This window comes from Netta rufina, assembly GCF_964035555.1.
Source record: "Netta rufina genome assembly, chromosome: Z".
Lineage (NCBI taxonomy): Eukaryota > Metazoa > Chordata > Aves > Anseriformes > Anatidae > Netta > Netta rufina.
This window is the reverse complement of record NC_140126.1, coordinates 20,445,424-20,470,955: the sequence shown is the minus strand read 5'-3', so window position 1 is coordinate 20,470,955 and position 25,532 is coordinate 20,445,424. Positions and strand designations below refer to the sequence as shown.

The 25,532-nt window shown below is 45.5% G+C and overlaps 2 protein-coding genes across 25 annotated transcripts in view; both read right to left on the bottom strand.

Moving 5' to 3' along the window:
* The window catches only part of SERINC5 (serine incorporator 5), a 39,436-nt gene extending 27,559 nt beyond the window's left edge, over window positions 1-11,877 (bottom strand). Inside the window, exons 1-2 of the mRNA XM_084305506.1 lie at window positions 11,820-11,877; window positions 96-263 (exon numbers count right to left, since the gene is read on the bottom strand). Coding sequence (XP_084161632.1) covers window positions 96-263; window positions 11,820-11,846 — 195 coding nt within the window. The 5' untranslated portion in view covers window positions 11,847-11,877. The remainder of the gene's footprint in view (window positions 1-95; window positions 264-11,819) is intronic.
* A 3,129-nt stretch (window positions 11,878-15,006) lies between these two features.
* Window positions 15,007-25,532, bottom strand: part of CDK7 (cyclin dependent kinase 7) — a 33,117-nt gene continuing 22,591 nt past the window's right edge. For 5 of the 24 annotated variants that reach the window (XM_084305356.1, XM_084305340.1, XM_084305353.1 and 2 more), the window contains 3 exons: window positions 23,151-23,241; window positions 22,292-22,557; window positions 15,007-21,793 (listed from right to left, as the gene is read on the bottom strand). In XM_084305356.1, coding sequence (XP_084161482.1) covers window positions 23,216-23,241 — 26 coding nt within the window. In that variant the 3' untranslated portion in view covers window positions 15,007-21,793; window positions 22,292-22,557; window positions 23,151-23,215. Of the gene's footprint in view, window positions 21,794-22,291; window positions 22,558-23,029; window positions 23,242-25,532 lie in introns of those variants that run through there. The other 19 variants (XM_084305362.1, XM_084305348.1, XM_084305343.1 and 16 more) reach the window with 19 other exon arrangements.

Genomic DNA, 25,532 nt, shown 5'->3' with positions numbered 1-25,532 from the left:
TCGACTGCCCCTTCTTGAGCAAGCACCCTTGTATATGAAGAGACAGAGAAGGAGCCCCACATCCCTTCAGGAGCAGGGGAGGATCTCTTACTTACACGTGCTTTCATCTCGTTAGCTACCGTCGTCGACATCATGACACAGCAGATGATGGTCACCAGGATGAAGTAAAGCGCGTACATGAAGCGGGTGCTGGTTGACTGCTTTATCTTGGGGCAGCATCGGCAGCACAGGGAACACGCAGCAGTGCCACAGCAGCAGGCCAACTGGAGAGGAAGACACAAACACAAATCACTCTATCATCACTGCTGGGTTTCTGTTGCAAAACTCACACAGGGAAACTGGGCGACTTCCTGTAAAGCTCCAGAGTTTCTTAAGTCATCTCTTTCCAGCATATCGGCGTTTAAGTGGAAGCAGACTGTCCTGTTTATCCGAAGTCACTAGGTCCAAACACACCAGTTTCTAGCTCTCCCACACACTAAGGATGAGGGCGAGGAGGAACTGCTGCTGATTTCTTAGCCCTACGCTCTGCCATCCTGCACAGGTCATGGCCCTATTATGTTCCATCCAACAGAACAGGCACTGCAATGATCAGGCTCTACTGCCTGCAATGTACACTTCCCCTTACATGGTGAAGAAACAAATCTGCACGAGAAGAGCAGAGCCTCCAAATCTGTTTGCTTTTAACACAGAGACAAAATGAATTTTGTTCCTGGGATGAACTGGAGATGGGTTTTGTTTCACAACAAGCCGTACAGATCCACTTTCAACTAACCAGAACCATACTGTCCTGTTTAAGGTGCTTTTCTGGTATGTATGTACATATCCACCCCCACACCCCTCATTATTTGGCTATGGGACTTAAATGCTTTTTAAGGCTTAGAGCACATTAAAATGGAGGAAAGAAAGATGCTTAAGCAACATTTCAGGACAGTTGTGCTTAAGGCTTTATAAAGAGGTAACAGCTACAAAAACAAATAAACAAAAACCACACTGGCAGTTTAAATATCTTGAGCAATAGAGAAAGAGCCTGGAAATACTTTGCTTGCTGCAAACAAAGCAAAAAACATCTGAGCTTGAAAGACCCCAAAAGACAATGGCACAATCTTATAATGAAGAAAGCCAGAGAAGAAATTCGTATTTACGGTTATTTAGACACATTTTTGCAAAGATGAAAGTGGTGATTCCATGTGCAAGATGAGAAGCATTAACACAGCTACAAAGGAAAATCACGTAGAGTCGCTCTCCAGCTGATATTGTCTATTATATCCAAACACTAATAGAGACAGAGTTGGATATATGTTTTTTATTTCTTTTCTTCCTGCAGCTATCCAAGGACCCACCAATTCAAAAACTTGAAGGATTCCTAACAGCACTCCTAAAAACACATAATTTCCTTATTTAGCAGGGGAATAGACACTGAACAAATCCTGTGAAGGATTTACCTTGGGGCTCATTATTCCCTTGCTGTTGACAGTATCATTAACTTTCAAAGCAGCTGGACTTCCCTTCCCTTCCTTCTACTTTAGGAAAAGTCATATATAACAACATAAATGCATTCGTTATTTCTGTACATAAGGCAGCAGTGTCTCTGGCCAGGCCCTTCTTGCAACACGCAGCAGCTTCATGTGGCTGAGCCCAGCAGAGGTGACCACAGGAGGAGGTTTGAGACATCAGCAGGCGTCCAGGCGCAGGGCACCTCTCCTCCAGGTCCCGCTGCAGACCCAGAGCACCCTCAGCCCCCAGCACTCCTGTTTTTGGGGACAAAAGTCTCTGATGAGACTCTCCGATGAGACTCCACAGAGCCTCGCTACCCGACTAGCTGATCAAAGAGCACCAAACCATCCTGATGAAGAAGTGTCTTTAAAAAGTCTCCCAGCTTATTATTTCCTTGCCACTATTATCAGCTGCAACACCCAAGCTTAGACTTCCTGCCTGCAGCCCTGCACAAAGGGTGCAGCGAGGGAGACCTTGCCTCACTTCACGGCGGCTGCTGAGTTTGCAGAGCAAACAGAAACGGGGACAGAACGACCCGGCGCTCGCTCTGCCGCGCTCTCGGTTCATCGCCGCGTCCCGTGCCAGACGAGACAGGGGCCTCCGAGCGAGCAGCTGCTAAAACTGCTGCTGCTGCAAAACAGAAATCCTCCCAAAATCACACAGAGCTCAAGCTGTGTGGGATAAACAGAATGGGCCCGTGTTGGCACCAAAGCTGGAAATTAAAAACACAGCGTGCACAAGCACATCATGCAAGTGTATTTTCAGAACAGAAGACAATGGCAGCTGAGTGAAGTTAACTTTTACTGCATCATCTACAAATCCAAGGCATAACGAAGCTATGGTGAGGTACTGATTCATTAAGCCAATGGAAAAATAGTATTTCAAAACAAAAACGTATCAGAAAATTATATCCACCCACTTCAGAACTATGAAAAAAATGTAAGATTAAGAGTAAATGTCCTTTCAGTCTTATCAGTCAGATCCAAAGCGTCCAGGATGAACTTAAAATGCTGGCCGTACTCACCATAATGTTAAAAACTATGCTGGAGAATGAGAAACGTATGCAGCTTTGGCATTTATAAAAGTGAGAGTGGAACATCGTTTTCTTAAGTGCTGCAAAACTTTGCCAGTGAAACCTCATCCATGTCCAGCAACATGTCTGCTATTCCAGTCCTGGGAGTCCTCCAGTCCCTCAGGCTGCTATTTAAAGCGACAAACACGTAAATAGATTATACAGATCATTTGCACGTTGCTCCACGTTATCCAGAGACTTTAATGATAGCTTCTAATAGCTCGCTTGTAGCCCACAAGTTGACAGTATTTGTGAAAAGTAAGAGCACACCCATCTTATTTCAGACACACTCCTCTCAGCACTCTGAATAGCCATGGAAACCATAAAAAGTTGGTTAGGTTGATCAGCCACAGTCTCAAATTTTATTTTTTTTCTGTTTTAAACTCAGGTTATGTTTAACTACATTCCAGAGCGGACTGTAATGAAATAAGTGTTATCCAAAAATAAATGAAAACTGTCTCTGTCCCAGAGAGCAAAATGCTGGCAGCAACCCACTGACCTGAGAGGTTTCAAAGATGTTATCCCTGGATGAAAGACTTCACCATTCAACTCTGCAATGAGTTCTCCTAAAAGGCTGGTGTTACTGTGCAGCTGAACTGTGCAATCTCTCTGATGCCGCGTGCTGGCACATTACCCTGGCGTAACTCACCTCCCTCTCACCTCCCTCTGCCTTCCTGACTGCTGTGAGGTCTGCCCAGGGGCTCGGGACCGACAGGTGCATAGGTGTAAGCCAGCAACAAATTCTCTGCAGGTTAAAAAAAAGCAACAACCAGGCTGTGAGAACAGCAAGCAGCGCCACGGATCTTTTATAGATCTAGCTTATCATTAAACAAAAGCTCCTCCAAAGACTGAGCTCTGCTGAACAAAGATGCTTTGCAGTTTTCTGAGTAGAAACAGACCAGACAACCCAAGATCTGTGACCTCTGTGTGCAGACAGGCCCCAAAAATCCTGGTGCGTACCTACAGAGCTCCTCCAGAGTCCTGTGACCCCTCTGAGCCCTGAGTCCCAGGAAGCCCAAGGCAAGAGCAGCGGGCAGTCTGCCTGTCCCGGCAGGAGGCTGCCACAGGCACAGTGGGCTCTGGCTTTAAGTCTCCCTGGTGCAAAGACAGCCAGGAGTCAGGCAGTCAGCATCAGCACGCGCAGCCACCCTGGCTCCCTCTCCACGCTTACTCACATCTCCTCCCTGCTCGGGTCTGGCAATATTTACAGGCACTGCACAAATATTTATGCTTTCCACAAACATTTCCCCAAACCCACCGCCTTCCCCTCGCAGCGCGGGGCGTCCATCTGCTCTGCTGGGTGCTGCGGGGCACGCAGTGCTGGCTTACCTGAGCCCTCCCCAAAAACACAGCGCAGCGGTTTGGGCTGTCTGGAGGGTGGCTCATCTGACCGGTTTCGCAGCAGCAGCTGTGGACGGTGGCGTGGGAAGTTATTCAGTTAAAAATACTGAAGGCAGAGCTACGCAGGTGTTTCTCTGGGTGGTGTCAGAGCCACCAGGTACCCCCAGCCCTGCTCCCGGGGCAGCCACCCGCTCCTGATCCTGCACCACCACCACAGAGTTGTTTCTGCTGCTGTTGGTGGCCAAACAAAAGAACCAGACAGCATAAGAAAAAAAAAAAAAAAAAAGGCAAAGGAGGGAAGTGAAAATGACTTATCAATTATCAACTGAGAGGACAGCACGCATGTACAAGGGGAGAGCAGAGGTAAGCACCTCACGTCACTCCCGTGTGCTTTGGCCCAAACCTTCTCCAAGCTGGCATTTCGCTGGTGGCTTTCTGCCAAGCCATTTGGGACGACTGCAGCAGGCTTCTGCCAGGTCAGACGGACAGACAGCACCACATCCACGCAGCCAGGACCAGAAGTGATCAGCACAGGCTGCCCCAGCAGGTGCCAAACGCTTTCTGGGCACAGGCAGGAGCGGGTGAGTGTGTGCTCCCATCCGATGCCAGCGTGGGCAGCAGCTATGGTTAGCGAGGGAGAGAGGCAGCAGGACACCACAGGCTGAGAGCAGGTTTGCCAACACGCACACGAGCCGTGCGCTCCCTGCAAATAAGGCTCCACCAACACGTATTTAACACCTGCTGCACGTGCAGGGCTTTGCAGGATCCAAGGAGGAGTTAGACAGGATGGTAACGTTAATCCCACACACGGCTATTTACACACAAGGCTGAGGAGTGAAGTGGATGTGTCCTGCCTACTGCTTTTGTAGACACCGTGGCATTTTTAGAAGGTATTTTCCAGCGATGCTTCCAAAAAAAATCTCAGAGGTTGTAGGAAATATTTTCCATAGCCATTAAAACAAAGCGTATGTCCGCGAGGAGTTTCGGGCTCGCTGCCCAAAATAGCCCATGGTATTTTTAAAGCATACAAGCCATAGGGAAGTATTGAACTTGTCACAACAAAGCTCTCTTCCTTTTGGGAGACTTCAGCTGAAATGCTAGAAAATTAAACCAAAGAAGAGTTTGTTGGAAAAAAAAAAAAAAAAAAAAAAAAAGTGCATTCTTAAATGAAATGAAGACCTAACAGCGTTTCATTTCTTCCCTGCTATGCGACCACCCGGGCAGCACGATGGGGGACCGCGTGCTGGCCGCGCCAGAGCTGAGGAATGTGCCACACTGAGGCTTCTTTCCACCAGGGCCGGCCACGGCTTAGTTTTCCATCCCCCGTTTGATTACTTGACCACCAGCACGATCAGGGCCGTAAGGCTTGCAGATAATGCAGTCGCTGATCTGTCAGTGGCAAGGTCTCCCGAAAACACCCAGGCAGCTCCTCGCAGAGCTGCAGGAAGCATGCAAGCACCGAGCACACGGCTTTAGCCACGGGTTCTGTGACCAGCACACCAGCCCATTAACTGGCAACCTATTTTTACAAGCACGCCTCACGCTGTGGACTGTGCAAAATTAAAACTGACCTCAGAGAAGTGTCAGGCCAGCACAGACGCTGCCTTAACACTGCTTTCTGGTGAGGTGAGGCTTTCGTGCCCCAAACTGCAGGCTCCTGCCCTGCACAGTGGGTCAGGATGGACAAACAGCCAAGCAGCAGGAAGCAGACCCAAGCCTAAACGAGGGAGCAGCACCCAGGGCAGCCATGCCGATAGCCAGAAACTGGGCAAGCTGCTGGCAGACGCCGGCAGATAAAAAGTTAAGCAGCTGACTGGGCTGAGGATGATTAGCTTTTGTCTCCGTGCTCGAACGGGACTAAGCAGTGACTCAGCCCAACATTAGCAAATAGTGTCACTGCAACATTTCTAAATTAAAGACTGCTCGACTGCTCTTCTCCTGATGATTTTGGAAAATTCAAGACGATTGTTTAGTCTGACCTGAGCGTCGCATGCATCACGTCACCCAGCTCCCCAGTAGTATAGCTATTTCCCAGTTATTAAATTTAGTGCAGACCATCTGGATTTGACAGCATAGGAGATGAGCACTCTGTCCCTCCTAGTCATTACTTACATCTCATTAAAAACAGAAAAAAAAAAAAAAAAAAAGATTTAATTTGTCTGCTACAGTTCCCAGACCCTGCTTCTCAGTGAGGCTTCTTTCACTAGCTCACTCTTTTTAATACCTCATCTTTTCTCCATGTCCATCAAAGAAGGAGCCCACACTGAGCACCCCAAGCTCCTCATCTGAAGGCCTTAAGACGTCTCCTCCCAGCAACTTAGCATGTGTATCACTGCATCCCCAAATCCACAGCGCATTTTGCAAAGCCACAGCCACAGGACCAGCACTGTTACACCACATACAAAGAGCAGAGCCCAGCACCTCGCTCCTCTCCCCAGGACACAGCCCGGAGGGGGCAAGGCTCTGCCCTGCAGTGCTCCCGTGAAAGCACTGGTGAGGCAGTGAACATCCTGACCCTGCTGTGTGCTGACCCGCTGATGATCAGGTGCTGCCTCTGCTGGGTGATGAGTTCGGCTGTGCTCTCCCACCACTGCACGTTTCACTGCCCTCTCACCTGCAGGCTGCTCCAGCTCGTACATCAGACAATTGTAATTGCAGGGGTAAGAGAATGGGGAAGAAATACTAACACTTCATGCAAACTGACAGAAGCCAATAAACTTGTACAGAAAGCTAACTATTACTCACCACATCAAAATAAATAAAAAAACGTCTAACTTTCAGAAACATTGCTAAAGACCTTCCAGTCACAACAGCCAACTTCACACCCACTTCCAGGCTGGCAGGTTCCGCACGGAGCCTGCTCCTCTCTTCCCATTTCCTGCTTTCTGAATAGCACTTGTAAAACACGGCTACAGCAACTTCTTCAGAAATGCCTTGAGTAGTGTTCCTAAACTGCTGCTTTGCCAGTGACCGTAACATAAAAAGCCAAGGAAAGACACACGAGTCTCTTCTGGAAACACTGCGAACAGCTTCTGTTTGAGGGATGACACACTGAGACGTTTTGGGTCAGTCATGTTGTACAGAAAAAGAAAGGCAAAACTCCACGTTTTCAGGCTGTGAACTCTTTTATTCCTGTAAATGTTCGCGCACGTGCCATCTCTAATTGCCGGCAGCTCCAATCAGGACCGGCAAACACCAGTCCTCGCCTAGTTAGGATGAATTAAACCAAAAGCGAGACTGCTAGGTGTGTCGGGGCCCTCTTCCAAGCAAAGGCAGAGCCACGCTCCCACCGCTGCTGTCACCCCAAAAGCTCTGTCTGCCTGTCACCAGCTGCCTCAGGCTCAGCACAAGGCAGCACTCAGGCACCACCTGCACTTAGCCGAAGGCTAAATCTGCTGCTGGGAGAGGAGAAGCGAGAGCATGCACCCGGAATTAGAGACACAGCGATTTTACTTTGCTTTCCTTCCGCGGCACTCAGCTCAAGGAAAACCCTCAGCACAAATACACTCCCATTGCTGATGGTGAAGTTTATTTCTTGTGTGACCTGAACAACGCAGGAGGTCAGATTCGGTAGTCGTAATGGTCCATCATGCCCCAGAAACCCAGGAAGCCAGGCATTTAACATGTCAAGACCTATTACAGCCCCGTGCAGCTGAGAAAGAAATGGGAGTGCCATTAACTCTGATGTGAGAAGGATTTCATCTGCACACAGCTAAGCCAAGGACCCAGGAGGTTTTGGGGATGACCGGCTCCAGGTGAGACCTCAACCTTACACCTGCACTCGTAGCCAGGGGCTTTCCTTTCACCCAGTCACTGCCCTGAAACACAAACATCTCACACTGGCAACTGCGAACACATGCACTGCAAGGCTCAGCAATGAAAAATCCACCCTGGAATACCCGTGCTTGCAAATAAAATAAAGGCAGCGGTAGCATTTAAATCCTCCCACAGAAAAGCATCACCTTGACTTTGAAGGCAGAGGGTCTGTTCTCACACTGCCTTCACTCCACAGCTGTAGGGAACGGGTATTTAAGCTGTTCCTTTAAACACCCAGTGCAATCAACTGACAAACAGGATGTGAAGGGAAAAGGCTGAACAAAGTAAAGCATCAATGAGAGACTAAGCAGGAATGAGAGAGTATACTCTGCCTCTTAGGCAGTGCCAGAGAAAGAATTAGTTTGAACTCAACCCAGCAATGCAAGCGCCAAATAATAGAAAACTTACATGACCTCGCTGTCTTTTGGTAGCTGGCACCTCCCTTTCCAAACGCCTTTGGGTCCATCAGGAAATTTTATCCAGCTATGAGAGGGCAACGGGGCCTCAATGATATTATTTTCTTACTATTTCCATGAAAACAGGTAAAAGGGCTAGCAGAGAAAAATGATCTCTCAACCCTGCACAAACACAAGGCTGCAGTACTTACTGGAAGGGGAAATCAACGTGAGATACCAACCTCAGCGCTCAAAGCTGTAGGAAACCAGGCTTTGCTGCTTCAGCTGTTCAGGCAACCATTTGTTTTAAAACAAGAACTCACGTTTTTGCAAATGGGGAAAAAAGCCTTTTCCCACCCCGGTTTTCATAGATGTGTTTAAGTGGAGTACACTACAGTGCTCCCAGCCAGACCTCGGACAGCTAGCTTGCTCCTCAGCCACCTGCGGCAGTGGCGGTGGGGACAAACAGAGGGGTGTGGAAAGGCAGCTGGGAGAGGGGGATAAGGTGCACTGGTGAAAAAAAAAAAAAAAAAAAAAGAAAGGAAAAAAAAAGAAAATTGGTTAAGCTTGTGGTTTGGGCTTAGCATAATAAGCCTCACCCAGTGAGACCATTTTTAGCAGGCAAGGCATCACCTGGGGAGCTCCAAGAGGAGCAGAGCCAGCAGCAAGCCCACAGCATCCTCAGCGCCCAGGTTGGGGACAAGGCAGGCTGAGGTGACAGAGCTGTCCCTCGCAGCCTTCCCCGTGAAGGGATGAAGGGGATGGGGCTTCCAAACCCCTCCTGGGCCTGCCAAACCCCTCCTGGGCCTGCAGATGCAACCAGGCAGCACTGCACAGCCTGGTGGCCCCAGCACACTTCCTTCCCCTGCCACACAGACCACCAACCCCATCAGTCTGAGGCTGGCCTAAGCCATGACTTTAAATAGGGCTTTTTTCATATTTTTGTTTTTTAAACCCTCAGCATTAGAGGTCTGGGTATAAAATAAAAATCTGATATTCTACTCGTGGCACATCTTACTTCATTTACTACATTATAGGACTTCTAAGTGCTGAACAGCACTAAAGAAAGCACTTGAGATTTAACAGACCTACAAAAATAGCTTTGAATGCTTTATAAGCTTTAATAACTACCAGTTCTAATTGAAAAATCCATCTTCTTGAACAAGCCAGTTGGAGCATACTGCCCCCTAAAAACTAAATGCTAACAATTTAAATTACATTTATTTAACTCTGGAAAAAAACATATTCATTGTAATAAAGATTTTCCGCAACAGCTGCTTTTCTTAACCATGATCTCAACTTTATTCTCTTGAGAATAACTACTGAAGAAAAGCCAAATGTAAAATCCTGTTTCCTGTCAATTTAAGCAGATGTTTTTATGTAATCAAAAGCATTGTGGAGGCCCAAGCTAGACTGTATTCACTCTGCATTCTGAAAATAGGTCCACCAAAGAAATGCTAGCAAAAGAAACATTAGCAAGCCTATTACAGCACAAACACCTAAAAATTACAATTTTCTGCCAAATAGGTTTGCATGCTGCACAATAAAAAACAGTGGCAAAAATTAGAGCTTATAAATGACCAAGACAGAGGCTTGCTTCCTTCAGAGTAAGTTCCCATGGTCTACTTGGCAAGGATGCAAGTCGCACAGTAACGTTAATTGAGATTATTTCAAATAACTTCTGTTAGTGCAAAATCAGCATAACCAAAGGACATTGAATTTTGGCAGCCATTCCTTTAACAACAGGAATCTGGGCCGAGGAACCTGAATGCATTTATTCAGACAGGCATCATCGGCTAGATGTTCAGCACAGCTTGGTCCAAGCCCAAAAGAACTGATAACTCCTTGTCTGCTTCACATCAGGAAAACTTGCTGGCATTACGAATGGAGAAAATTGATAGTCAAGGGATGTTAACCCGCAAGAAAACTTTGATATCAGCACTTTCACAGCTCACGAGGAGGACGCTGAAGTTCCCAGTCACTTCTAGGAGAGCAGACCCAGAGAAACACAGCAAGGCAGAGACACGCAGGCCAAAAACACTTTTTTTTTTTTTCTGTTGTTGTTACAACACTCCAACAAAACAAACGCCATGGGATATCACGCACATTAAACCAGCATTTCTTAGGCCAAAAGGAGAGACCAGCGTAAGGGCTGTTTTTCAGAACTCACTGTATAAGGTCCCATCTCTCCTCAAGCATATCATTGCTGTTTCTGTAGGGACGGTTACATCCTGCAGAATGTTTAAAGAGAGGCCAAATTCCTCCTCAGTTTTTCAGCTTGATTAACAGTACTTGTAAAATGCCTGAAGAAGTTCAGTTGAGAGAGAAAGAACTTCTACTCCTTCTCGTTTAATATAATGAACACGCAGGAATAACAGCCTCCCCTCCATCAAGGTTGGAACTCATCTAGCTGTGAACTCAAAGACCATTTTTCCTTTTCAAAAAGTTACACTGTACACTATTGAAGCATGATTTATGTCATTTTTCATCTTAATCTGTATATAAAAAGGTTATCCACGCTAAGTGTGCTGGTACAAGCCCAGCAATATGCCGTATTTAGCGCAGATAAGTCTTACATCAAAAATAATGTTTGAGCCAGCAGAATACATCTCCCCAGGGTATTGCATAATTCTGCAATAATAATAATAATGACTGCATGGTTAGGGCTTTTGCTTAGGCTCCAACATCACGAAGGAGTTCAGCTTCTCTCCAGACTCCACAGTGACGCATCAGTGTCAATAAAACACATTACTACTAGATATTACTACATGGCACACTGAGAGTGGCTCTAAGAAACCTTCACAGTTCAGTCATGCTGAATCCATGCCATTCAGCACATGGTCCTCATGACAGCTTTGTCCTTCTAGTTTTAAGATACTTCTCCAGGAGGTACACCAAAAAAGCAACGAGATGTGAACAGCCACGAACCACCCCCATAGCTGTGCCTACTGCCAGCACTTTGTTCTTTCCATGCTGTGGAAAAGACTGAGGAGGGCTAAACCTTGCTTCAAGCGCTGCCAGAATGTGTGTGAAACAGCAGCCAAGGAATCACAGGATCTTTAGGGTTGGAAGAGACCTCCACGATCATCTGGTCCAAACATCTCCCTAACACCAATGTCAGCACTGAACCATGTCCCCAAGCACCACGTCCAACCTTCTCCCGAGCACCCCCAGGGACGGTGACTCCACCACCTCCCTGGGCAACCCGTCCCAGTGCCTGACTGCTCTTTCTGAGCAGAAATGTCTCCTCATTTCCAACCTGAACCTCTTCTGGTGCAAATTGAGGCCATTCCCTCTGGTCCTATCACTGGTTACCTGTGAGAAGAGGCCGACCCCAGCTCCCTACACCTTCCTGTCAGGTAGCTGCAGAGAGCAATGAGGTCTGCCCCGAGCCTCCTCCTGCCCAGACTGCACACCCCCAGCTCCCTCAGCCGCTCCCATAGGACCCGAGACCCACCCGAGCAGCAGCGCTGCCCCACGCAGCCGCTGCCCCCACCCGTGCTCCTTGGCGAGCTGCAGGGGGCCCGTGGGACGGGCAGGCTCAGCCGCCCTTCATTCACGCCCCGCACCTCCTCAGAGCCGCAGGGACGAGCCCAGGGCGACCCTTACGGCTCGAGGCAGCGCCAGCGGCTGCCGGGACCCGCGAGCACAACGGAGAGCTCCGAGCCCCCGGGGGCTGCCCCCAAGCCCCGCGCCCCTACCTGGCCGGCGCAGCAGGGCGCGGACATCCCGGCTCCGGCTCCGGCTCCGGCTCCGGCCCCGTCCCCGTCCCCGTCCCCCCGGCCCCTCGCTGCCTCCCTCAGCCCATGCGGGTGCGGGTTTGGGCTGGGCTGGGCCGGGCCGCGCAGGGCACCGCGGCGGCGGCGGGCGGGGCCGCACCGCCTCTGCCCACCGCCCTCGGCCCGGCCCCGCCGCCCGCCTTCCGCTGTCGTCAGGGAGCGGCGGCTCCCGAGGCCCGCGGGAGCCCGCTCGGGGCGGGGAGCCCCGCGGCAGGTGCGGGCCCGCAGCCCCCAGCCCCCGGCCCGCTGCGTGCACCTGCGGGGCGGCCCCAGGGCGCAGCGGCGTCAGGCGGGTGTTACGGCCAGGGTCCGGTGGTGGCGGGGGAGGAAGGGCGGTGGGGAGAGGGCTGGCAGCTCCGCCTGGCAGGGTCCTCAGGAGCATGGGGTGCGCGGCCCCTGCAGCGCTACAGGGCTGCGGCGGGGCGGCTGGGAAGCTGTGCAGGGGAAAGGAGCTGGGGGTGCTGGTCGATGCTCACCTGAACATGAGCTGGCAGTGTGCTCAGGTGGCCAAGAAGGCCAGCGGCATCCTGGCTTGTGTCAGGAATAGTGCAGCCAGCAGGAGCAGGGAGGTGATCGTCCCCCTGTACTCTGCTCTGGTGAGGCCGCACCTCGAGTGCTGTGTTCAGTTTTGGGCCCCTCACTACCAGAAGGACATCGAGGTGCTTGAGCGGGTGCAGAGCAGGGCTATGGAGCTGGTGAAGGGCCTGGAACACAAGTCCCGTGGGGAGCAGCTGAGGGCACTGGGGGCCTTCAGTCTGGAGAAGGGGAGGCTCAGGGGAGGCCTCATTGCTCTCTGCAATTCCCTGAAAGGAAGGTGTGGGGAGCTGGGGGTCAGACTCTTCTCACAGATAACCAGTGATAAGGCTAGAGGGAATGGCCGCAAGTTGCGCCAGGGGAGGTTCAGGTTGGAAATGAGGAGACATTTCTGCTCAGAAAGAGCAGTCAGGCATTGGGACGGGTTGCCCAGAGAGGTGGTGGAGTCACCATCCCTGGGGGTGTTCAAGGCGAGGTTGGACGTGGTGCATGGGGACATGGGTTAGTGGGTGACATTGGTGTTAGGGAGATGTTTGGACCAGATGAGCTTGCAGGGCTTTTCCAACCCTAATGATTCTGTGGTTCTATGACCTCACAGGGCTCTGTAGACTTGTACCTGTTCAGTTTCACTGGGTGATCCTAAACCCAATCTTCACTCACAGCGGGAAGGATTTTGTTCCCCCAGTCCCTGCCTTGATGCTCAGGGCCTTGAGAGACTGCAAAGTTGTGGGAAAAGTGAAGACTGAGCCAAAAAAAGTTGCAGAGTACCTCATCCTTCCCCATGTCTGTTGTCACCAGTTCACCCTTCTGGTTTATTTTGGGGGGCGTACCCTCATTAGCCTTTCCTCTTCTAGCTAATATACCTGTACAATCCCTTCTTATTATTCTTTGCAACCTTTTCCTGCTTCAGCTCCAACTGTGCCTTGGCTTTCCTGATCATTTCCCTGTACATCTGGGTGACATCCCCGTATGCTTCCCAGGCCACATACCCCTGCTTCCACTGCATGTGCAGAACCTCAATTTTGACCTCTTTTATTATTTCATCCAGGGTGGTGAGTGCCAGGTCCAGTAATGCTTCTCCTCTCATTGGGCTATTACCTAGATAACTCAGCTTCTTGTGTGATTTCAGGTTATTTTGCAAACAAAGCCAACAGTGGTAGCAATCGGGTTCTCTGTGGGAAGACTCCCTTGTTTTGTTTGCTTTGTTGCCTCCATGTATATCCATGCTATAACATTTAAGATAAATATTTAAGGCATTTTAAAACTAAAGTACTAGTCTTAGGAACTCTGTGACTACAGGCTATTGTACTGTGTGTATGTGTAGGTAACACAGATTTATGGACCAAAAAGGAAATCAGTATGGATTGCAGGATGTATTGTGTAAAACCCCTTCCTCTTTCCCTTTGTGTGCAAACAAACAGAAATTTGGTATTTTAGGAGAAAAAGCAGGTCATGTGATGAACCAGTGTCACATAATTCGGTGTTCTGCTGGGGACTGAAAAGCCCAGAATTACTCTGAGGGTGTAGTTTATGGAAGGCAGACAGGTGCTTTATTTTTGATGGCGCTCTGACGTCCATATATACTAGTTAGAGATGTAGTATTTACCCCTGTCATAAGATCAGTTTTGTCAGTCGGATGGCAAAGGACACCAGCTCGCACTGATCCTACAGAACCCTAGGCAAGAGTGCAGCTGAGACCCGTACTTTGTAGGAGCATCATCAGCCACAACCTCAAGTGAGGACTCCTCGGGTCAGGGCTGAGTCTAAGCACAACTTCTCTAATTTACAGCCCCTCTCTGTAAAGACAGGGCCGAAGGGAAGGAATCAAGGACTGAACAGTGTACAGGAGAGCGGTGTGGCTGGCTGTAGAAAACCACTGTTATTTTTAACTTTGAAACACAGTCAGGTTCTTGAAGCATGTGGTTGAGACACGGCAATACACAGAATAGTAAGAACTAAGCAAAAATGTGTTCTTTTTCTATTTTTGTTCCAGACTTCTTGTACAATCACAAAAAGCTGACTGGTCAGGCATGGCTTAATTTCCACATCTGCAAAATTAAATCAAAACATGAAAGAGAATCTGAGGTTTTATTTAAAAATAAACTGTCTTACAAGAAGAGGCTGCATAAAGGTGACATATGGGTGCGGTGGAAGAGTGCAAGCGTCAGCATATCAGGAGGTTGGTGGTGGAGAGAAAAACCTTGACTCACACAGTGCAGTGTTTTACTGCTTTGGGTCACTCTTCATATTCTCAACTAGCGTGGGGGACCAGCTGTATCCCAGTCTCTGACAGCGACAGGAGGAGCTGGATGAGCTAACAGGAGCTGGTAAGAGACCGAGCTTTGTCCAGGTTAATGCCGTGCTTCAAATTCACATCACTGGAGACTCCTTGCAGCACCCCAGGGATGCACGCTAATTTAGCAGCTCACATCCGGTGCCTAACCCGAAGTGTTAGCTCATGGTGCTGCCCCTCCTCAGCACTCCCAGATTAGCTTCATGCTTTGTGTTGATAGCAGCAAGCCTTCAGTGGGCGGGGAACGCAGCTCCACGCAGGTCTGTTCCTGCCAGCACTCTTATCACTGAAACAAATGAGCCTAGCTTCTGCACTGAAGAAAACAATGGAGATCTGTAACAGACTTGCCAGTCAGTAGGCCAGAACAACCCAGGGCTTTGGGGTGTATGCTGTGGCTTTTTAAATCAAAAAAAAAAAAAAAAATGTCACTAGACATTCTTGAACTTCCCTGCTGCGTTGCTGGCAAGGATTGAGCAGGCTAACAGCTAAGCAATGAGCAGATGCTGCTGCGTGAACAGAACTGTCACTCTGAAACTATCCACGCATTTAGAATAAGGTTTACCCATCAAACGTAGATTCTGAAATCAGAAATGGCTGTTGCAGTCCCCTAATCTGATTTACCAGCCAGAAATCTTCAGCCAGTAATTCCTGCCTCTTTACCCTGTTGGCAGGGTAAAGAGCATCTCCTCGAGGAGGAGCTAATTCTGATTCATGGCATTCAGAAATCTGATGGGAAATCCATAGTTTCAACTGAGAAAGGCAAGAAGATTTGGCCTTCCTTCATATAAGGAATTCTAGCAACACTGATTTACAGAGATTTAATTAGTCAGGACAGGAGAAAACAGACCTGCGCCAGCCCCAAAGGTTATGCAGCCGGAGCTTGTGACACAGGGGGGTGAGAGGCCGAATGGAGGCATCAAGGGGCCCCGCAGGACACCTGAGGGGTACCCAGGAATGGACTTCAAACTCTGGTCACAGTTCATGTGCTGGAGAGCAAGGAAAGCAGGGACGGAAGTGCTTGGTTAGAAGTTGTAACTACACAGCTTTTTCCAGAAAAAACACTGTTAAGAGCCAGTTGTGCCCTGGGAGCAAGCCAATTTCCTCTCTCAGTGTGTATGCAGGCAGCACAGCAGAGCCTGAAGCCCCAGACACGTCACTTTGAGCCACCTACCTTCGAGCAGCCTACAAAACTCTGCCTACAATATATCTGACCTTGTTTCTTATGCACTTGTAACCTTCTGGTGGCATATCAGCTTCGCTGAAGCTAGCAGGAAAGCCATTACACTTGGATCCCAAGTGTAGTTTCACTCGCAGATGTTGCACCTTTGCGTGTATCCACTTCACCCATGCCCAAGTCATTTCTACAGGGATTATGTAGAAACAGGGACTCTCACTGTTCCCCTTTGCTGTGAAAAGAATGCAATATTACCAGCTCTATAGAGTACTCAAAAGATGTTAGTGATGAAGCAAAAGGCTCTTTGGCACCACACAGGGAAATCATAACTTAGCAGGAATACCTGAGGACTCTGTGCTTCCTCAGGACTCGCACAGTATAAACCAGATCACCATATTTTATTGTAAGAATATTAGGAATTGTGCCGTTTTGTTCACACCTTATGAAAGGAAGCTGCAACTGGGAACGATGCTTTTACTGTTCTGTAATTCCATGTTTTTTCAGTAATTAAAGAGATTTTGGTTTTCATCAACTGGCAACAAGAAGAATGCAAAAAGGCTGCATGTGATGAGGAGAAAAAACTTTACCACTTGGCCATGTTTCAGATGAAATGAATGAAATACATAATACCTTTCCAAACGTAAATGTGATCAGAAAGAAAACAAAACCAAAATCTATCAATTGTGGTGACACATACAATTAGTTCATTTTTATAGCATACATTTACACTTTATATGCCTATTAAAATATAAGAGATTTGAATTCGCTTTTTAGGTAAATGTGTATTTTGCTTGAGCCTAGGAGTTAGACACCCGTCAAAAACATGGTTATGGGAAGGTGGGGAAATGTGTGTCAATGCTCATGCACATGTTCTGGAAACAACCACTCAAGTCCAAATGGGACCTTTTACATAGCTAATGACCTAACTGCTGTGATGTTTGCTGGAACAGTGTCCTGTGGAAAAGGTATTCCAGTTAAAGGGAGCTCCACGCAAGAGTGTGAATAGACAGTAAAAATAATTTCTGCAACACCCAGCAGTTTTACTTGTCAGTGACTGAAAGACCATCCCCGTCTCACAGTCCAGATGGCTGCAGGCCACGAAGTCAATTTTTTCTGAAATATGCACCACCACCTGGTAACTCAAAGTTTCTTGGGGATGACAGAGCACTTCTTTCCAAATCCTCCTAGGTAGCCAAGGACTTCCTTTGGAAATCTTTCAGAAGCCAGCATATCTAGGAACCATGTTGGGACCAGTACCCACAGCACAACGTAGCCCAGCCTGTAGACCTGACAAAAAGCAGCTGGGAACAGCCCACTCTGACACAAAGCGTGCTGTTAGCAGCCACAGCATCTCACCTGTTTTAGTACTTGGCTGAGGGCAGGAAGCCCAAGGGCAAGGCGTATCCCATTCCCGTGTTTGATGAGGGCACTGAAATCTTGGCTGTTACATCTTACTTGCATCTTTGTAAGGAAGGGAAAAAAGGAGCATTATAATAATGGCTCCAGAGTTCACCGACACTTTGAAAAACATCTAAATTTTGTGTTGTTGTTTGATGTTTAAGCTCATAGGAGCTCAACTTTCACACTGCAGTCAGTGGCTCTAGGGGCTGGAAGTATCTCCCACCAGCAGCTTCAGGAAAAGAATCCGTTGGCTTGGCATCCATTAAGATTCTTACACAGTGTAGCATTTGTTGCTGCTCTAATCGTATGATCCAGTATCTACATACAGCCTTGAAGGGGAGGGACACACAAAGCAACCGTAACAGAAAAGAAAGCACTGGGAGATCTGCTGAAGCAAGGCAAGGGCTCTACTGCAAACAAAGAGACACCTGAAATACAAATCTCTGAGATGGGGTGGGAACAGAGATTGCCTGTGCATGTGCGGCCAGGTACACATGTGTAACCAGTCTTTCCAGAACATCAGGTTGGTCATAACAACAAACGGTGGTATCACTCACTACATCTTTGTTAGTGACCCGTAACTCACACATCTTTTCTAGCAGGTAGGAGTTATAATTAAAAAAAATAAAAGGAAAAAAGGTCCATGCATTTAAGTAGTCAAGTTTGGTTAGATTCTGATCAGATTGTTTTACATTGCTTGTTAGATTTGTAACAAAACACTTCATAGTAGTTGAAGATTTTAATCTTTACACAAAAAAACAGCATTTCCAGACAAATTTGCATAATAAAGATTTTAAAGAATTATAGCCTAATAAACTGCTTATTTTTTTTTCCCCCACTGCAACTCTAACTTAACATAGATTAAAACCTGCATTGTCTATTAGTGAGGTGCAACAATTAAACCTTTCTGCATAGGTAACTTTTGTAACCAAACTACATTATGATAGCAATACATAGCTGTGTACCGAACTCTACAGTTGATGCATTTGCACATTTTTATTGACACTTTTTAGCCCAGTACCATGTACAACCAGTTATAAATGTCATTCTTTCTGACCTGTTGTTAAGTGTATGCAGTCCAACTTCTAATTCCTAAATCAGATTTTAATTAATGACATCTCAGGTTACTTAATGCCTTCACCTTACAAATAACTGTCATAGACATTTAACTCTGGTGGCACTAAGGACACATTGTGCTCGTAGGAGACAGCAGAGTTCCCAGCCACATTTACACATTTCTGACACTGAGGTAAGCAGCCAGCAGCTGGGAGTCTGGTGCTGCCTTATTTACCCTTACTGGAGTTAATGAGTGACAGATGAAAAAGAGAAAACGTGCGTGCCCCCAGGTTACTAAATAAGGTCAAAGTAAAGGGTCTTATTCAAGAATATGAAGTAATGCAGGCATAAACTACATGCTGAGAGTCAGGCCAGTTTCCCATCCTCACAGGAGCTCCAAGCTGGCAGAACAAGGACTTTCAGAAAAACAAGTATCAGGAAGACAGTTCAAATTGTTACTGCATCTGACTACCTGCTTCATGTATCTAACAGACACTACCTCCGATGGCAGGAAAAATGTGTCTGAATGTATATCAACATCTGAACTCCTGCAGTTAAGCTTGATGGATGGCCTAAGTACTATTGGAAGGTACCTGCCTACCAGTCTGACCCAAACTGGAGGTTTTTCAAAAACGAAGCACACAGTCCACATTCTGTTTTCAAAGTCAGGTCAGTGCAACTGCCAGCATCCCTACTAAAGTGGCACAACTCTCCTGGAGTAAGCAATATACCACATTCCATTACACATGTTAATTAAGAGCAAAATGCCGCCTTCTCCTCCTCCTTTCCTTGCATACCATTCTGTTTTTATCGCAGTGGTGAATGCTGCTTGTATGCAGGTTTCTGGGTAAAGTTTGAACTGACTGCACTAGAAGAAATAGTCACAACACTGGCAGCCTCTGTGCTGACTACACAGCAAGTTTTTCAGGACATTCTCACACAGAACCTGCCTGCCAGTCTGCAGATTCAATTCTTTGAAGGAAGACAGAAACTCCTTAAGTAACTGTTTGAAAGAATAAGGGTTTCTAAAAAGAAATAATTATTTGCTGAATGACTTTCTCACAAATGGAGTAAAAAATAAATTAAAAAACTTAGAACTGAACACAGAGATGACACGAGGATATTTCAATAGCATCAAAACTTATATTTTATCCCAGTTCTATTTGGGTCAGCTTGACAAAGAGATACAAAAAAAGATGAATGAAGTTTGCACCAGTGATTGAGATGTGTTAAGAGAAATGCAAGATGGAGTTCTCAAGCTAGCAATAACAGAGCTGCTGCTGGTGCCTTCCAGTTGGTGGTGATGGGTTATAGAGAGAATAAATCTAATACCCATCAGGCCTTTGGGAAGAGAAGAATCAATATAAGGTTATCTTACACAATACTGTCTCTCATGCCCTGAAGAGCTACAGCCATACATGTCTCTTTCACATCCTCTCATACTACTACACGTCATTACAGTCTGTGAAGAGTGTTCAAAGAACTCAATTTAGCTCTCTGAGAAGCTCCCCATCTCAACCAGTCAAACTAAACTTAGACCTATCCCTGATTTATCCTGTGATTTTATTACAGCCACGTGGAGAGAATACCTTACCTCAGACAGAGTTGATATAATCCAGTATGAAATGCAAGGGGAAGTGGAGGGGGTTCAATAAAAAACAACCTAAACCACAGCTTTCTTGTAGTAATTCCTCCCTTCTATCTGAGAAGCACATAAATATGAAGTCAGGTGAAACCTGCTACGATTTTAGAGGTTTGTAAAGGAATCATCATACTGGTGTACATGGAGCATAAGTGACCATACACCAGAAGAAGTGGCCAAGCAAGAGTTAAGAGAATAGTGCATATGCAGGAACAGGAACAGTCACAAAACCAAGAACAAACACTAGTAGAAGCAAAGAACTAGCAGAACTGCCTGGAGTGCTCACAGTATGGAGGCTATACCATAGATAAGAACATACCACAAATGCAAAGCAGCAGTGTTACACCGCATCCTGGCTCTAAACTTCTTTGTCAAAAGAGCATAGAGGCTGGAGGGATCATACAGTGTTGGCACTAATGAAGAATCAAGGAGATGAGATGAAGACATGACAGCTAGGAGTCTTGCCTCTCCATGTTATCACAAGTAACCCCAGTCTCTGTGAGAAAACAAAATCAGTTTTGTTTAGAACAGAGAGCACGTTCCCTTTCTATATTGTGTGTTCTTACAGTGAGTTTTGCTGCTTTTATTGTGGCAACATAGAAAGGGAAAAAAAAGGCTTTATTAAATTATATAAGTAATATCAGTACAATCCACAGAAGTTACTCAAACTCCAGTAGGTCTGAAAGTGGCTCACAATTAAAAAAAAAAGTGATGAGGGCAGGGAAACTGTCTCAATCCAAGAGAGAAGGCATTTAGATTAAGTTCCAGTTTGCACAAGTGTACAAGATAAGCCTTTATACAATTACATAAGCACACATATTGCAAGCTCAAGACATAACCACTGTTAATCTTAATAGAAGCCAAGTAGGTTGCAACAGTTATATATTTAATGTGCTGGTGTGATAAAACAGATTGTCCAAGCTGAAGCATCGTTAGCATGACAGAAAGCTTGCAAGGTAAGCTAGCTACAAATTTAAGCAGTATTTAACCAGTTGCATAGTAATTGATAGTCAGCAGTAGTCACAAATGCTTCTTCCAGAGTTCTGACCTAAGTCAAAAGAGTTAAGTCAAACTATCCAAAAGCCTGAAATCAAGAAAATATTGTGCTGATGTTTTTTCTAATCTTATCTTACTCTGTGGTGTATGTACACTTAAGGTATGCACAAAACCACCATTAAGAGCAAAGTAAGTTTAGTCCCTGACACAGAAGGCTTCGTTCACGAACACAGATGAAGTCAAGACACGATGAGCTGCTATATACACTCACAGCACACAACAGCCTTACCTGCAGTGCACAGTATGACAAATGAATTCCAGTGTGGGATTTGGAAGAGAATGGTTCCTGACCTTCTATTATATAGGAGCACTGCTTTTTTAATTCAAGTCTTCTGTGGTAGACACATGATTGGAAGCACACAGGTCAGCAGCATAGGTTACAAAATGCTCAATGTCCTCTTTTCAACCTCTCCTACAGAGCACAGTAAACAAATGCTCAAATCCAGTATCTATTTGACAAGTTTCGCCAATAGCAGCTTGGAGGATTGCTCCTTGTTCTACTGGAAAAGGTTCCCTTCAGGCCAGGGTGTGGTCTAGGCATATGCTGTGTTTGACAAGAAGGGAATGAAGTAACTCTCACAGCAGAGCTGGTACAACACAAAATTGCCACTGCCATACAAGCTCTATTTGTTATGCTCAAGAGTTAGGCGTGAGTATACTCACTGAAAGATTCTGTACCTGTATTAGTGGCTGAATGTTTCAGGACTTTGAAATCCAGTCAGAATGCTGCTCTAGAGAAGCTGAATGCAAAAAAAAAAAAAAATTTACAGTACTCCTAACTCTCTCTTCCCTATCGAGATTAACATATTTTTTAAACCTATCCCTGCCCGAGGTAGGACTGCAGCTCTCCTCTTAGTCCTTCAGCCTGCACTCAGGATGATCTGTGATTACACAGATAATAAAAAACCTGCTATAACTAGTATAGAGAAAACATTCATGATATAACATTATCATTTAGGTCTTCGTAGAAATTTAATTTTCACTCACCAACAACCAGAAACACAGTAGGATATTGCCATGAACACAGTACGTTACTGAGGGAGTAGCAACTGCTGCCCCTTTAAGGCCAACGTATTTCCAAGTTGGCTGATGGTACAAGTAAATGGAGTTATTTCAGCAGCAAGATGATGGTTACTAGTCCTCTACAACTTTAACTCTTCTGCTAATATACTTGCCATATACATTAAAAAACAGAATGCTCAAAGAGGGTCACAACTGGGAAAATGACAATGGCTCACCGGGTATCCCTGAGATCCACTGCACAACAGGGGTGGGCACGCAGTTAGGCTGCGCATCAACAGCATCTACTGGCTTGTTTCTTTCCATTGAAGAAGTCTGGTTGCCCAGCAGCCACTTTGTAACACAGTTATGCTGGAAGTCAGGCAACTTGAAGAGCTGAGCACAGTATCTGCACTATGAAATGTTCAACAGCCACAGGTTGACAGGAGGGCTGGTATAGTTTTCCCAGCTGGATCTCCCTCCATCATTTATTGCAATCTTGAGGCTGTGAAGAAAACAGTATTTATATGCGCTCTCAGATAACTTTTCCTGGAAGACTAGAATGCGTAAAAGAAACAACTTCACATTCAATCTATGCATCATATTGTTTTCAATATAGTAGATGTGTCCTTTGAAAGTCTTAAGGCGTGTCAAATGAGAGCACAGGCAAACTCACTCGTTACTATACTGGCATATTAAAAAAAGAATTCTGCCCTTCTCTTACAATGATACAGTTTTTCCAGCATGTATTACACATCAGACATATATACTTAAGCTCCAGGTGAAAAGGCTGTATTTGCAGTTTTTCTCCTTGTTATGCAGTTTTGCATCTATACAGGATAGCACATGATTCAGCATAAAGGCTTTGCAAAATTAGGCTGTGTAAATCTGTAGCCAGCAAGTGTCTTTTTATGGAATTAATACCTCAAAGCATGGGTCGAAGTAATGAAACAGCAAACCAGAAAAAGCAATCTTGCTGTTTTGTTTAAAAAATTTATTATAAAAGAAGTTAATAAAACCTCAGTTTCAGTTACTAAAATTGCATTCACATTTTACATATAAAACAAACAAAAAAAATAAACATCCAGTGACTATTACAGCGTTTTTCAATGGTTGGCACTTGGGTCATATGATCACTCATTTTCATCCACCATCCACAGCAATCAAAAAATCAATTTTTTTGGTAATCCTGAAAAGTGTAAATCACAATGTTACCAAAGTAAAGGGGTTCAGTCCCCTCCTTGAGTTTTTAATGCTCATTTAATACTATTCTTCACATTCATTTACTCCGAGCTAGTTAATGCTGTCTGCAGCAGCACAATACTTCTATTTCAGTAAATCTATGGGGGACTGCCGGAATCAAAGCCAACTTGCATCAGTAGCTGTACTCCATATGAGTCCCAAATTCCATAATTATGGGTTAATTGCATTTGGGATACATGTATTTCTCTTTGTTGGTATAAAAAGTTAGCCAATTAAATCTATTCTAAACCTACGAAAGGCAAGCTGTTCTAAGACTTAACCCTACCCTACTGCATATACTCTTAATGATCTTTTTTGCATGCTGTCTGCAGGAGGTAGCGGCCTTTTTTGTCTATGACTCATTCTTTAACCATGTTTTTGTTAGTATCAGCTGTAGAGATGCAGGGATCAGAAAAGTGCTGTTTCTATTCTAACTGTCCCCTCCTTTACTCATGTGCTATTTATTTATAACATAGGTAGCTTATACCATCGTTGCCTTCTGGGATGACAGATATGAAGTTTGCTATGGGAGGTCCAATTGTTTTTGCCTGCCCTGTAAGCAGAATTGTCCTCTAAAATACACTGGCATTGAATCATTCCCATGAACTTTAACGGAATACCCAAACAGCAGAAGTTTTTAATCTTAGATATGAATGGACTTTTATTTTTTTCAAGCCAAAGTAGAATAGATCTGAGATTAGGTAGGTTTCCTACACTGTGTTGACTTCAGGAAGAGTTTATTGCTGTTATCTTCTACATTCTGTTTTGTGAGTTTACAGCTCTGTAGAAATGCAAATTTGTAGGACTGGAAATCAGTGTTCTGGGAAAGAAGTGCTGTATTTGACTATGTGTTTTCCAGGGTGGAGAACATGGACAATGATGTTATAATAACATCATTGTCTCCACATACCTCACAGATGAGAAGTAAGTGGTAGCAATAGCTAGCAATGATGTACGCTTAATACTTTGTCATTCATTTAGTTCGTGAGTTTTCCCCTGACAATAGTTGTTTGTTTTTTTTAAAATTTTCCCTGAAGGGTACAGCCGCTGCACATTTAAGTTTGGTGAACACTCCTGAAGGCTATAGCATTTTGTTCTTGTGGAACAGCAGCACTTCATGGTGATGTAATTTCTCTCTCCCAGAAGCAAGCCTCTGGTGCCAAGATTTTGTAAGAGGGCACCCACTACTAACTGCTTCAGTCTACTCTAAGTTCTAGAGTGCTGCCTCAACAGGGCTGAAGGAGAGATACTATGCACGATGCAAGCACAGCTTAGTTTGAGAATTTCAAAGGATGAAATTTATTTTTCTTTGAAATGACTTCTGCACATTTTCGTTCTCAACAGCACTAAAAAATGCCGTATTTCCACCTTTATTTATAAATACTGTAGGATTACTGCTCTTCCAAACTAAAAGCATATTCACATTTTAACTTGATGTTCATGCCATGTAAGGACATCAAACGAAATCCAGGGTAGCACGCTTGCTAGATCTAATTTTGTCTCTCTCCTTTAACGTCAATTGGGACTAGGAAATATACCTTTGGTACACTTGGGTTCTATCAGCCTAGCTAAGGCAACAACAGAACATAAGTTTTCTGATGTGCATCAACCAGCACTTGGAGGAAACAATATACTTTTTGAACTGATACTCAAATGTCTCAGGAAGTAATGCTGACTTCCTAAATGCCTTAGTTATATCCAATCTCAAATCTTATGGCATTTAACACTGATTTCACTTTGCTGAAGATGAGACTTTTGTAAAGACATTAAGCCAATTAGTGTTCTAGTTCTGATACAGCTCTGGGGACCTTGTTCATTGATAAATGAAATATTTTAAAGTTGCAGAGCTCAGGGAATCATTTCCTCCTCTTTCCTGTCCTTTAGTTAATTGGCGTATTTTGGGGCATGGACTCGAAAACAGTAAATCACAGATCCTCACATGGTGTCGCAGAAGGAGATGAAGAGCTTAAATTAAGCAATTAATTACATACGGGAACTTGACAAGTCAGCCCATGGTACTGAGGTCACCAGACAGTGTGTGAATAGTTAAATGATTAAAGATTCTAATGAGTTAATGCATTTTACTTTTAAATTGACAAAGACTATCAAACAATGAATTGAAGTGCCTAAGAAGTAAGCTGAACTCTAACAATTTATCTGTCTGAACTCAAGAGGAAATGTACTTTCATGCAAGTATTTGCATTCCAAAAATATGTATGACTTTAGTATCAAAGAGCC